The 14,090-nt window shown below is 55.4% G+C and overlaps 1 protein-coding gene across 1 annotated transcript in view; it reads right to left on the bottom strand.

Annotated features, from left to right (window-relative positions):
* LOC128779165 (cadherin-23) overlaps positions 1–14,090 on the bottom strand; it is a 327,551-nt gene that overhangs the window by 20,661 nt on the left and 292,800 nt on the right. The window contains exons 22-25 of the mRNA XM_053923246.1: positions 5,139–5,328; positions 4,678–4,823; positions 1,911–2,130; positions 106–258 (exon numbers count right to left, since the gene is read on the bottom strand). Of these exons, the coding sequence (XP_053779221.1) occupies positions 106–258; positions 1,911–2,130; positions 4,678–4,823; positions 5,139–5,328 (709 nt within the window). The remainder of the gene's footprint in view (positions 1–105; positions 259–1,910; positions 2,131–4,677; positions 4,824–5,138; positions 5,329–14,090) is intronic.

The following is a 14,090-nucleotide window of genomic DNA, read 5'->3' as shown; positions in this document are numbered from 1 at the left end:
CCAGCAGGGGCTAAACCCTGATGGCCAGTGTGGGCCTCTCCCCTGCTCCCCGGCCCCACCCCAGGCAGCCGGCACAGCTGGAAGGGGGCGGAGACAGGGCCGCACTTGTAATGAAGTAGCTGAGCTCAGCGTTGAGGCCCACGTCGTTGTCCGTGCAGTTCAGCCAGACGACGCGGAAATCCCGGGGCACGTCCTCGGACACGGACACGTTGTACACGGTCGGGAAGAAGGTGGGCGTCTCGTCGTTCACGTCCAGCACTGTGGGCAGAGTCAGCACACAGGGATAGGCCTGGCTGCTGGGCCAGACTAGCCAGCCCACGGCAGCGGCTGGCACCACAGACCGATAGGAAATGGGTTTCCTACGAGTCGATACTTCCCACTCGTGGGCCAAGGGCCCCCATGCTGGCTGGGGGCAGGACAGAGCTGACCAGAACCCCACACCCTCCCGCAGTCCCTGTTCCCTGGGGGGTGGGGGAGAGGGGGAGTTGCTGCTGCTCCTGCTGTCCAAGGGAGGAGAACACCCACAGTCCCCCGTGTGTGCCTGACAATGACAACTGTGACACTGATAAGAGTGGCCGCTCCTCAGCTCTTCCCATGTGCCGAGCCCACATTAAATGCTTCCTGTACTGGACCACACATGCCCCTTGTAACAGCCTCACGGGCGGCCATTACTAGACACACTGCATAGACAAGGAGGTAGAAGCTCAGAGCAGGTGAGTGACTTGTTCAAAGTCACACAGCAAGAAAGTGGTAGGGTTGGGGTCTTGGGGAGACCTGTCCCCAGTTTGTGATGAGGTCCCAGTGAAGGAAATTGCCTTTGAGGACCCTTCCCCCTCAAAAAATGCCATTTCCCTGAAAGACTCGTTTTTTCAGCTCTGTACACAGAGCTGGGGCTTGGGAGGATCTTCAGAGCGAGTGCCCCCTACCCCACTTTGGCTGCTCCTTGTGTCTCACCAGGGGAAAGGATGGGCTCACTCGCTGAGATGGCTTCTGCTTGGCCTTGGAGAACCAGCCTCTGAGAGGGGTCCTCTCTGAGAGGACTGGACAGCCTCCCTCAATCACTGGCACAGAAGTGGACCCTCAGACTGGCACCAGGAATGAGAAGGCAAGCCGCGGACCAGCAGGAGAGGGAACACTCGACTCTCTCTTGTCTTCACCACCTCAGGTGGTGACTGAGGGTGAACGTTTGTGCCTGTGCTGAGCTAACCACCCCCGTCCCACGAAGGCCAGCAGGAGCCAGGAAGGGGGCTGACCTGTCCTGGAGAGCAGGCTGCACCTTGCCCACTGCACCCTGCACTTATTGCCCAGGGGTTATTCATGTCAATGTCCCATTTTTGTTCCAAAAATTAAAGACATAGCCAGAGTGGAGGAGAAGCAGTAGCCCCCCTCGGCCCTGCCCTGACAGAGGCAGGAGACAGTGGGGATTATGGAGAGGGCCTGGGGGATGCCCTCATCCCCTGGAGGAGTCTGGGGACCCCAGCTGCCCTCCTCCCGGGGTGCAGCCTTCCAGGCACCTGGGAGGGGAAGTTCCCTTTGCATCCCCAAATAAAATCTCTGGCCTTCAAGGGAGATGAGGGCTCTGTGACCTCCCAGACTGTTCCTGACCCTGAGGGCCCCGCCCCTGCTCGAGCCCTCTCTGCGGCAGCTGGAATCAGAGAAGGCACCCTTGGCAGTGGGTCCAGGCCACTGCCCCTGGGCTCTGGACCCCCAAAGGCAGTGGCCAGGTGGGGAGAGGGCTCGCTGGCAGTTTTGACTTGGTAGAGACAGGAAGGCTGTACTGTGCCGAATGGTTCCAGTTGAAGAAGGCGCCCCATTAGACAGTGTAGAGCAGGGGTACGTGGGGGCTCCCCACCCCATCCGGCACTGCCCCACGGCCCATGCCCACGTGTCCAGCCCCTCGCCCTTCTCACCTCGGATGGTGAGTGTGCTGGTGGAGCTCTTGGTGGGTGTGCCCGCGTCAGTGGCCACCACCCGCAGCTGGTACTCGGCGATGCGCTCTCGGTCCAGCTCCGTGGTGGTGACCACGACACCGCTGCTGCTGTTGATGAGGAAGTCCATGCGGGGCATGCCCACTTGCATGCGGTAGGACACCAGCCCGTTCAGGCCCTCATCCAGGTCGATGGCCACCACCTGAGGGAGAGGAGGGGCCGCGTGAGGAGGGGCGCACCAGGACTGACGCTGGCCCCCTGAGAAGTGCCCCCCCTTCCCTCCTTCCCACTGACCTAGGCTCGGCTCCAGCCAGACGCACCTGCTGTCTTGCAGGGCCTCAGGCCAGGCCACTGTCCCCCACGCACCCTGCCAGATGTTCTCTTACGGGGAGGGGGGGAGCGTTTCAGAGCTGAAAGGCATCAGACTCACCAAGTGGTGCGGGGTGGGGGGGCTGTTTTAGAACAAGAGTCCAGGTCCCCACGACTTTCCTCCTTCAGAACCCCGCCTTCTTTGTTAGGAAGCCCTCCAGATTTACGCCGGCGGGCTGGGCCCTCCAAACTCTACGGTGTGTTGGCAGTGACCCCTCACCCTCCAGCCCCTGAGACGCTGGCTTGGGCAGTCATCACGGCTCAGACGCCCTTGGTCACGTGGGTGCAACCACAGAGAGCCTCGTTGCCAGGGTTCCCTCCTCCACTTCGCTTTGATTCGTAAGACAACAACGAGGTATAGCAGGATCCATATTAAAAAGTCACTTGAGGATTAGATCCCTTTTTAAAAAGCCATTGAGCCCCGGCCAGTTAGCGCAGATGGTTAGAGCAGTGTCCCCAGTACATCAAGGTTGTGGGTTCAATCCCTGGTCAGGGCACATCTCAGAATCAACCAGTGAAGGCATAAATAAGTGGGACAACAAATCACTGTTTCTCTCTGTCTCCCCTCCCCCTTCCTCTCTCTATGTAAAATCAATAAATAAACATTGTAAAAAAGCCATTGAGGCCATGTGTAGGCAAGCCTCCTCCCAGGTCCCTACACTTGTCCCACCTGCCCCTCCAGTCCTGATGAGAGATACCCTATCCTGATCCACGACCCTCCCTGATATGTTGAAAACTTTATGGAAGCAGATTCAAGACATTTGAAAAACTGCAATAATGATTAAAATAAGAGCTTCGCATCAAGCCAAGAGTCTCAGGATTATGAGGAAATGTCAAGGTCATCTGGTCTAAATCATACCAACAAGCTGGACAAGAGGGTGTCCAGACTTAGCTTGAATGCTTTCCTGGATGGGGGGCTCGCTACTTCTAATTTTTCTGCACACGGCTCTAGTCCCTGGAGAAAGTCCTTCTGCACATCCAGCAGAAATCATTATTGGCTATGGTTGTATAGGGAACCCGGGGAACCACACAGCTCCAGCCAGGGTCCTCTCTCTGTATCTGAAGACAGTTTCCAAGTTAAACACCCAGCTGCTCCAACCTTCAACTGGCTCCTTCTTATGATTCTGAGCCAGTTCCTCTGTGAACTCAGACGTGGTGCTGGGGGGGCACTTCCTTCCTCTGTCTGTGAGTCCCTGGAGAGCCAGGTCTAGAGGCTCATTTGCTTTCTCACGCAGACCTCTCCTGTTCGGGGACCCCTCGTCAGGGGCTGGCTGCTGTTCCCTAGATTGCGGCTGCCCGTGCTGGGATTTTGGGGAGAATATTCTGCTGGAGAGACTTAATGCTCCCTGGAACCCGTCGAACAGCACTATTAATTGCCTTTTACAAATGGAGAAACTGAGGCACAATGGGCCTGACGAGCACCCTGTCCTCTCCGAATGGGACCAGGCTAACCCTTTGCCGCCAGACCCCGCCCCTTGGGTATATACTCTCACCACAGACACAGAATGGGCACTTCAGCTACCATGTATTTCCTGCAGTCTAGGTGCTGGGCCGCTGTACACTTACGTCTACACAGCCAGACAGGTACTGTTATGATCCCCAGGTCACAGGTGAGAAAACAAGGCCCAGAGAGGTTAAGCCACATGCTCCAAGTCACCCAGCACACAGACGGTGCAGTTGGGATCCGCACCCGTATTGGTCAGACTCCGAAGCCCATGCGCTTAATTGCGAGGGGCTTCCAATGTTCCCGAGGGTTGTGGAGCAGGAGGCAGGGGGGCTGAATCCAACACTAGGCCCCACCCCTTTTGGCCAGAGAGGTTTGGGAAAATTTCTTAAGTTTCCTGCAAAATGGGGAGAATCCCACCTATTGTGTGAAGTTACCTGGGGGTTTACATGGGAGAGGGGACTGTCCCATGGAGGCAGGGCACATGGGCTGCACGTGTCCGACCTCTTCTGTGTTCTAGAACCACCTGCTTACTGGCTTAGGGTATTGAGGGTTTGGGGCCAGACCTCTGCAATCAGGCCCAAGACACTCTCGGACTTGGCTTCCCAGAATTCTCTTGGCCTCCCTCTCTCCCTCTCTCCCTCTGTATCTGCATTTATCTATCTCCTGCGGTGCTTTCCCTCCACCTCTCCAAATCCACCTGGCCTTCAAGGCCCAGGTCAGGTCTCCAGGAAGCCTTCCATCACCATCTCTCAGAACATCGGCCCTCCAAGCCGAGTGCGGGCCGTGTCCTGTCTGGTGGTCTCGGCTGGCCTCCCCTGATTGCGCCTGCAAAGCGCGCGGCGCGAGGCCAGGCGCCTGGTGCCCACTTGCTGGCTGGTCAGTGCAAGCTGAGGGAGACAGAGCAGGGTCTCCGGTCGGGAGACAGAAGCTCACCTGGTAGACGGAGACCCCCGCAGGGGTGCCTTCAAGTATCTCAGCCACAAAGGGCAGGTTTTGAAAGGTGGGGTCGTTGTCATTGAGGTCCAAGAGGTTCACAAACACTGTGGCACTGCTGGTCGCTCTCAGAGGGGGCCTGCCGCCTGGGGGGCCCGGGGAGGGGGGATGAGGGGGGGAAAGAGGGGTGCAGGAGAAAAAGAACCAGGGAGAAGACCAGTGGGACAGGGGTAGGCTCAGCGACCCCCCTCCATCCCAGGGGCCCCTCCAGGGAGCAGACTGGGCCCTGCACCCCCCACCTCCTAGCCCCCTGAGGGCACTCTGGGAAGTAGATGTTACCTCACTCTTAGTCATCAAGACACAGCCCTCCCGAGCAGGCCCAGGGCCCCCAGAGGACAGGTGTGGTGTCAGGGGCCCCTGCCCAGGTGTGTGGGGCTGTGAGGGGCATGAGGGGCACGTACAGTCCGTGACAGAGATGATGATCTTGCGCATGAGCTCCGCCTCGTGGGGGTCAGGGTTCTCCCGGTCCAGCATGACGTGGGTGGTGCGGATCTTGCCCGTGCTGCTGTTGATGCTGTAGAACTTGTTAGGCGGCTGGATGCTGTACACCAGGGTGCCGTTCTCCCCCAGGTCTGGGTCCACGGCCACCACCTGCCCAGGAGGGAGGGAACCAACCCTCCACTGAGCCCCACCCAGGGAGGGTGTTTTTGCGCCCAGGCTGCCTGCCCGAGTTGCCTGAGCTCACACGCCAGGCCTGGGTACCCCACTCAGACCCAGGCAGCGGGGCTCCCTCCTGGCTCCAGCAGGGAGGCTGTGGGTGTTGGGAGAGGGGGAAGGGTCAGAAGATGAATCAGCAGTGGCAGTCCTGGGATCCTTGGCTGCTTTGCCTACTCAGTGTTGACCTTGGGTAAGTCCCTTTCCCCACATAAACCTCAGTCTTCTCATCTTAAAAGCAACACCTAGCACATACCAACTTATAGGAGGCTCCTGATATCTCATAAATGCCAGCACTTCTCTACATACTGTGGATTAATTATGGGGTGGATACCTGTAATTATGCCCATTTCACAGATGAGGCTCGGCAAGGCTCCCCAAGTCCCCTAGCCAGGAAGTGGCTCTGGGTCCCTCACTGCCAGAACGTCTTAGGGTCCTTCCCTTCCAGACATGTGGGGTAACATGTTCATGGGCTTTGGGGAGACAGGGGCTCCAGAAGGTCCACGACCATGGAATTCTTCAGGGTGAGCCTGAGAAGGGCTGGAAACCCCTGGCTGAGTTTTTGGAAGGACTTGAAACCCTGGATTTTGGGAACTGGGTTCCTTCTCATCAAATCTGCTCTTCCTCCTTTGGAGCTTTTGATAGTGGGGTGATTTGAAAAGAATCAGACTCTGCAACACCAAGGATGACGGGGCATGGGGAGGGAGCCATGGACAAGCCACCCAGTTTGGAGGTGGGTCCCAGCAACTTGGGAGAGTCATGGGATGGGGGGCAGGGGATACTGGAAGAGGGAGTGGGCTAAGTCTCCCTGGAGGTGGGGAACACCATCCCCAGGGAGCAGGATCTCAGGATAGGGGTCCCAGACACTCTGGCACCTTTAACTTTCCAGCTTCGCCTTGGTTCCCCACTGGTATCTCCACCCCATGAAGGGATTGACCTCAGTGCCCTCCTAACTGAGGGCCATAAACCCCACAGCCTGTTCTCTCCCCGTTCCCCAGGCCCGCCCGGTCTCCTGCTCTGCAGGGAACTCTCGAGCCATCTATGTCCCATGAGGGGAAAGCAGAACTGAGAGAGGCACAGGCCACACTCAAGGTCACAGAGCACGGGCCCTGGGGCCCATGCAGCAGGCCCCCTAGGGTCCCAGGAAGGCAGTGGCACCCACCCCTCCGCCTGCCCGGCCTTGTGCTACAAGGCCCACTGCAGCACCAGAGGGGACAAGATCAGTGGCGGCAGGGGCGGCTGCCGTCCCTGGGGCCGCATCGGGACAGTGTCATTTTTCACTCCAGGACACTTGGCGATGACAGCCCAGCCTCGTCAGCTCCTTTATCTTACTTGATGTGGGGCCTTTTGTGCTTTGGCAGCAGAATCTGTTCCTCCTCTGGCTTAATCCCCAGCCGAGGTGTCTCTGGGGCCACCAGACCAGAACAGACAGATTGGCCACTCTGGCCAAGGGCTCCCATCTGCCCCTGAGCCCCGGGAGGCCAGGGAGAGAGGCCGATGCCTGCACGGAACCCAGAGCCAGCCCAGGCCTGTCTGCTGCAGAGTGGGGACATGACCCTGCTCCCTTCCCAGACTGCTCAGCCCAGCCCGTCCCTCCCAGTCTGCTGCCCCACAGGGCTGGGCGGGGCGGGGTGGCCTTCTGCCTGAGGAGCCCTCACTGTGCGGGGCATGCTGCCTCGGTTTGCCCAGTCACTAAAGGGGGGCCCCATCACTCCTGTGCTGACAACAGGAGACAGAGCTCCTAGGCATCCAGGTGTGGCTCTAGTCAGGCGGGTGCCCCGCTGGTGGATAGAGGCGGCCAGCAAGCCCTGCACTTCTACAAGTTTTCTCTCCAACTGCAGGAGGCAGATAGTTCTTACCCTCATCTTTCGGTTGGGAAAACTGAGGTACAGGGCAGCTAAAGGGCCTGTTCCATGCCAGCAGCCTGTTGCTGAATACCTCGGGGTAAGTTCCCGTGAGGGAAGGGGCTACTTCTCCTGTCCCCTCCTCCATCCCAAGTGCCTAAGGTCACCTGGGGTGGCTGCTTCTGAGTGCTACTAGTAGGGGTGGGTGCTGGTATCTGGCCGAAGGGCCCAGTCCCCGGTCACCAGGTGGCAGCGTCAGGGCACAGGAGCAGGCAGCAGGCTGTGACCCTGCGGGCTCCCTGCTGGGCCATTGTGGAGACTCTCACTGCTCTGCCCTCATTCATTTCCCATTTCACGCTCTCGTCATTTTTCTCTCCCGGCCTGACGGGACTAATCTCTCCCTCTCCCCCTCTCCTTTATTTTGCTGGAGGGCTTTGAAAGGCTCTAAATCAATGCCCATCAGGCAGGTCCTTGAAGCAGACTGCAGGAGGCAGGACGGAGAGTGGGACCAAAACGTCACTTGCAAACAGAGAACAGTCGCTCTGCGAGTTCACGCCTGTGCGGTGGACCCTGTTGGCGTGCACAGTGCACACGGGCGCACACGCCTGGCCAACCCTGAGTGCACCTCAATGCAGGCACACACTCGCCCACACGCAGGCCCTGAAAAGTCACTGGGATTGCCCCCGACTCAGACTGCAGCGCCAGGGCCCATGCCCCGCCTTGAGGGGCCTTTGGGAGAGTCCCGGCTCATATCCCGGTCTCCCTCTGACAAGGAAGACCCAGCCTGACCTGGAGGAACTAGGGGAAGGAAAGCGAGTAAGTCCTTCAGCCTCTTTCATTCACGAATCTTTTGAACATTGCAATGGCCTGGCACTGTGCTAGGAACAGGGGCTCAACAGTGGACAACACAGATGTGACTCCAGCAAGGGCGGCAGATTATGGCGACAACAGCTGTCCTTTACTGACCCCTCGCCATGTGCCAGTGCGCTTTGTGTATTGTGGCTCATTTGGTGCAAACCGCAGCTCTTTCAAGTGCCTAACTACCCCCATTTTCTAGATGAGAAGATTGGAGCACAGCGAGGCTGAGTAACTTGCCGAAGGTCACACAGCCAGTAAGTGGTATGTATGGCTTACTGGCTAAGATTAGAGTCTAAGACATTTTGGTACCAAAGGCTGCCGATTGAATCACGAGGCCATACTGCCTCTTACAAAGCAAGGAAACTAACAAACAAATAAACACAGGTTTGGGGACCAGCTCTGAAAGAAACCGTTCGGAGAGGGCCAGAGGTATGTTAGGCAGGGTAGTCAGGGAGGGCCTCTCTGTGGAGGTGACATTTTAATCTGGGAGATGGGAGGGGAATGAGCCAGCCATGGAAAGAGCAGGGCTGGGAGAGTGGAGGAAGAAGAGCACTCTAGGGGGTGGGGTGGTGTGTGGGGTGGCGGGGCAAGGGGGCGGAGATCTCGTGCAGTGGCTCTGAGGTGGGCCTCAACTAGTCGTTGAGTTCAGAAACTGAAAGGCCAGAGTGTGTGTGGGGTGCGAGGGGTGTGGTGGGTGTGAGAAGGCGGAAGTAGATGAGTCAGGAGGTGGGTCAGCCTCCCTTCAAATATCACCTCCTCCTTGATGTCACCTGTGGGCTAACTGTTCCCTGCACTGCGGCCTTCTCCCCTCACACCTCAGCAACAGCCCCCACCTCGCCAGGGCCATTGTTGCCAGGGCTAAAGTTGCCTTAGCAGGGGGCCCCCTCAGAGCTATGAAAACATGCTGACATAAGTAGGCGCACATATACTTCATGGCTATAAAGTTTGAAAGACTTTTTTAAAATATGTTTTATTGATTATGCTATTACAGTTGTCCCATTTTTTTCTCCCCTTTATCCCCTCTGCCCTGTGCACCTCCTCCCACCTGCATTCCCCCCCTTTAGTTCATGTCCATGGGTTGTACATACAAGTTCTTTGGCTTCTACATTTCCTATACTATTCTTACCCTCCCCGTGTCTATTTTCTACCTACCATTTATGCTACTTATTCTCTGTACCTTTCCCCCCCTTCCCCTCCCACTCCCCTGTTAATAACCCTCCATGTGATCTCCATTTCTGTGGTTCTGTTCCTGTTCTACTTGTTTGATTAGTTTGCTTTTGTTTTTGTTTTAGGTGTGGTTGTTAATAACTGTGGGTTTGCTGTCATTTTACTGTTCATATTTTTTATCTTCTTTTTCTTAGATAAGTCCCTTTAACATTTCATATAATAAGGGCTTGGTGATGATGAACTCCTTTAACTTGACCTTATCTGGGAAGCACTTTATCTGCCCTTCCATTCTAAATGAAAGCTTTGCTGGATACAGTAATCTTGGATGTAGGTCCTTGCCTTTCATGACTTGCAATACTTCTTTCCAGCCCCTTCTTGCCTGTAAGATCTCCTTTGAGAAATCAGCTGACAGTCTTATGGGAACTCCTTTGTAGGTAACTGTCTCCTTTTCTCTTGCTGCTTGAAAGATTCTTTCCTTATCTTTAATCTTGGACAATGTAATTAGATGTGCCTTGGTGTGTTGCTCTTTGGGTCCAGCTTCTTTGGGACGCTGAGCTTCCTGGACTTCCTGGAAGTCTATTTCCTTTGCCAGACTGGGGAAGTTCTCCTTCATTATTTGTTCAAATAAGTTTTCAATGTTTTGTTCTTCCTCTTCTCCTTCTGGCACCCCTATAATTCAGATGTTGGAACATTTCAAGATGTCCTGGAGGTTCCTAAGCCTCTCCTCATTTTTCCGAATTCTTGTTTCTTCATTCTTTTCTGGTTGGATGTTTCTTTCTTCCTTCTGGTCCACACTGTTGATTTGAGTCCCAGTTTCCTTCCCATCACTGTTGGTTCCCTGTACATTTTCCTTTATTTCACTTAGCATAGCCTTCATTTTTTCATCTAATTTGCAACCATATTCAATCAATTCTGTGAGCATCCTGATTATCAGTGTTTTGAACTGTGCATCTGATAGGTTGGCTATCTCTTCATCGCTTAGTTGTATTAGTTGTATTTTTTCTGGAGCTTTGATCTGTTCTTTCATTTGGGCCATTTTTTTTTTTTTTTTTTTTTTTTTTTTTTGTCTCAGCACATCTGTTAGGTAAAGGGGCGAAGCCTTAGGTGATCACCAGGGCCGGGTAGCACTGGTCACTGCGCTGTGATGCTGTACGTGGGGGAGGGGCCGAGAGGTTGCAATGGCACTTGCTCTATTCTCTGCGGGATTTCAGTCACTGCCCTCGCTACCCACAATCAAACTGGGCCCCTCTGGTGCTGGTTCCCGAGTGGGTAGGCTTGTGCATGTTCTAGGCCCCTGTGGGTCTCTCCAACAAACTCTCCTGTGAGGCTGGGAGTTTCTCCTGCTGCCGCCTCAACCCCCACGGGTGTTTTCAGTCAGAGATTTGAGGCTTTATTTCCCTGCACTGGAGCCCTGGGTTGCGTGGTCTGCTTCGCTCCCCAGTTGTTCCTCCTGGTTTATCTGCACACGAATGTGGGGCCACCTAGTCCACCAGCCGCCACCTTGCTGTGAGTCCTCTCTGGCTGGCTGCCCGTCTCCGCCCCTCCTACCCGTCTGGATGAATGTTTCTTCTTTATCTCCTTGGTTGTCGGACTTCCATACAGTTAGGTTTTCTGTCAGTTCTGGTTGTTTTTTGTTTTTAAATTGTTGTTGTCCTTCTTTTGGTTGTGCAAGGAGGCACGGTGTGTCTACCTATGCCTCCACCTTGGATGGAAGTTCAGTTTGAAAGAATTTTTGTGACTACTCCTTTTGAAATTATTTTCCTCTGACAAACTCAATTAACTTATGGGCTCCTTGACTTCTGGTTTCCTGGCAACCATTACACAACTGGAAATTCAGAGAATTCTGGAAAACTCTCCGGAATTCTAGAAAATCTAACCTATACAGTGGGACCTCGGTTCTCAAACTTAATTCATTCCGGAAACCTGTTCAAGAGGTGATTTGTTCGAAAACGGAATCTCCTCTGCCTGTTGCTGGAGGGACATGTGACGGCTCACACGGTGTCGGCCTGAGAGTGCCGTCGGGCGAGTGGAGACCTGGAGCCTTGTTAGACAGCCAAGACATTCTTCCTGTGAACTGCTTCGTCGAGAACCAAATTGTTTGAGAACCGAGGTTTAACTGTAATTTGCTCTCAAATGTAATGAAATTTTTATAAATACTAAATTTCATAGTTACTAAAGTTGCCATAATATACAGCAGGGGTGTCAAACTCCTTTTCACCGGGGGCCACATCAGCCTTGCAGTTGCCTTCAAAGGGCTGAAATAATTTTAGGACTGTATACATGTAACTACTCCTTAACTGTTAAGGAGTTAAAATTACATCCCGCCCTTTGAAGGCAACCGCGAGGCTGATGTGGCCCCCGGTGCAGATGAACTTGACACCCCCGATATACAGGGTCCAGCAGAAGTAACACCACTGAGTGTGGTTGGTGGGATACGTGAACGTCTCGCACGAGATGGGCAGCCGTTTGGACATTTCACCTAAAACCTCACATGGTGTGATGTGTGATATGTTGAGTGTGATACTGTCACAATACAGAATTACATGCTTGTGATTTTGTAATGAAAAAGGGCATTATTTGTGCCAGGCCCTATATTTGGTAGCTGTTTCACGTAAGTTTTAATTCTGATTTTGCTCTTTTCCTTTTGAACTTCAGAGTCCCTGCATTCTTTTCCAGGTCTCAAGCACTGCCACGGGTCACGGACAAGCTCGAGGGTCCCCGCACTGTGGCTGCCTGAGCTGGGGGGGCCTAGACACATCCAGTCTGTGACGAGGGGTGGGCGGCTCACATGCCCATCTCCCAGGGGCAGAACTAGGGCAGACCTTGCTGGCCACACAGGCCTGGTAGGGACTCTGGCTTTTACGCAGGGTGAGTGGGACCCAAGGGTCATGAAAATCCCTGAGGGCAGAGCAGAAGCACTGTTGCTTCCTGCACTCCTGAGCCTGCCTAGCATGGGGCCTGGCACATAGTAGGTGCTCACTGAGGCTTTGTTGAGGTTTCCCGGGGAGTGAGGAGGTGCTAGGTAGCCGGCCCATTGTCTATGCCTGGTTATGGCTCAGAAGGGTGTGAGGCAAGGCTGGGGACCAGATCTGGGAAAGGCCCAATGCCAGGTGCTGTCCCAACCCAGCAGGCCTACTTGTTTTGTCCAGTAGGTGGACTCTTCAATAATGGTGGCCCTGGCTGGTCACTCACGTAGCTACTTTCTCCCAGGGACACCTCTCTCACTTGCCTCTCAATTCCCTATGGGAAGAATTTCCCAGAAATATAAAGCAAAGGGAAGAGTTCAGGTATTCTGAGGTGGGCAACCGAACCCAGCCCTTGGGATCTCTGGCTCGGCTTGTCCAGGGCTAGAACACAAGTGCCCACGAGGTGGCAGAAGAGAGTGCCCATCAGATCTGGAGTCCTAGAGAGTGCCTGGAAATGGCCCAGGGGAATGGTTTCCTAACCTGGCCCCGGGCTGAAAGGAACCCCCTCTCCCACCGGGGCTTTGAAAAACCACCTCTTCCAGATTCCTCACCCCTGCCCTACTGGAATCTCGGGGAGGGGATTTGCCCACCAGTCGAGAACCATTCATATTTTGAACATGTAGAAAAGAGGGTAGGGCAGGTATGAAGGTTCTCTCTCTTCCTCCCTCCCTCCCTCCCTCCCTCTGTCTAGGTCGTCATCCTCTCCCATCAAGACTCAGGTGGACTTTGTCACTATGGCTGCGGCTGATGAAGAGTGGGGGCAGAGTGGCCAAGCGCCGCCAGCCCAGGACTGCTTGAGTGCAGGGTAGGGCCGCCTTGCTGGAGGGCTGGATGTGAGGGTTACCACCCCTTCCCCCACTCCAGCCCACCTGAGCTCCCCAGGCTCTCAGGACCTGGACTGCCTGCAGGGCAGCCCTGAGCCAGCAGAGAGATGAGGGCTGTCGGGCTAGGCAGTTTCAAAGGCAGAAGGGGCTGGGTATGAGTCCTGGCTCTGGGACCCAGGGCAAACCCCTCCAACTCTAAGTCTCAGTGCCTCCCATAGTACACTGGGAGCAAGGGGCCCATCTGCCACGTGCAATAGCCATGTGGATAAGACAGACGAGAAAACGCCAGCGCCGTGCCGGGCACATTCTGACACTTGGTGAGTGGGGCTGCCACGAGCTGCTAGGTTCCTGTGCCTCACAGGCTGACTGGGTGGCTGTGGGGGCGGGCACTGGGTATAAGCCTCCCCAGGTGAGACCAAATGGGCCACGAGTATAGGGGAGAAAAGGAAAAGGGGTCACAAAAGTGGGGTGCGCATCCCTGACTTTCCTCAGCTTCTCCAGCATACTGGTCTCCATTCTAGATGCCCCAAGGCTTCGGCCATCTCTCCCCCTCCCCACCCTGAGTCACGCCCCTGCTCACAGCACTTGGATGTGTACACGTGCAGTGTGCCCAGGGGTCTGTGCACACCTGGACCATCCCACACCAGGAACCCCCTGGGCGAACTTCAGCCCCTGCTGGGGCAGCCCTGGGGCCTGCTAACCCGGGTGGCTACGGTGACGGATGCAGGGCAGGAATGGTGCCGAGGGCAGAGCTGAAGCTTATGCACCTTGAGAGAGGGGCCTGTGCCTCATCAGGGGAGGTAGGGGCTCTCCTGGGGGTGTCACCAGGGTCCTGGGTTCTCAGGGCAAGTGTGGCCATAAGCTGAACCAGCCCTAGGTCCCCTGGAACTGTCCCCGGGACGCCTGCACTCCCTTGGACAAAGCTGAAGCCCAGTGTTGCTGAAGACTGGATGAGGGCTGTCCCCTGACCTCTGACTACCCTTTACCATGCAAGAGAGCTCATGGAACTTGCCTCCAAGAGCTGGCTCCAAGGGAAACAT

Source organism: Desmodus rotundus, chromosome 4 (genome assembly GCF_022682495.2).
Source record: "Desmodus rotundus isolate HL8 chromosome 4, HLdesRot8A.1, whole genome shotgun sequence".
Lineage (NCBI taxonomy): Eukaryota > Metazoa > Chordata > Mammalia > Chiroptera > Phyllostomidae > Desmodus > Desmodus rotundus.
Note: the sequence above shows the minus strand (reverse complement) of the source record. Positions and strands in the feature narration are given on the sequence as shown.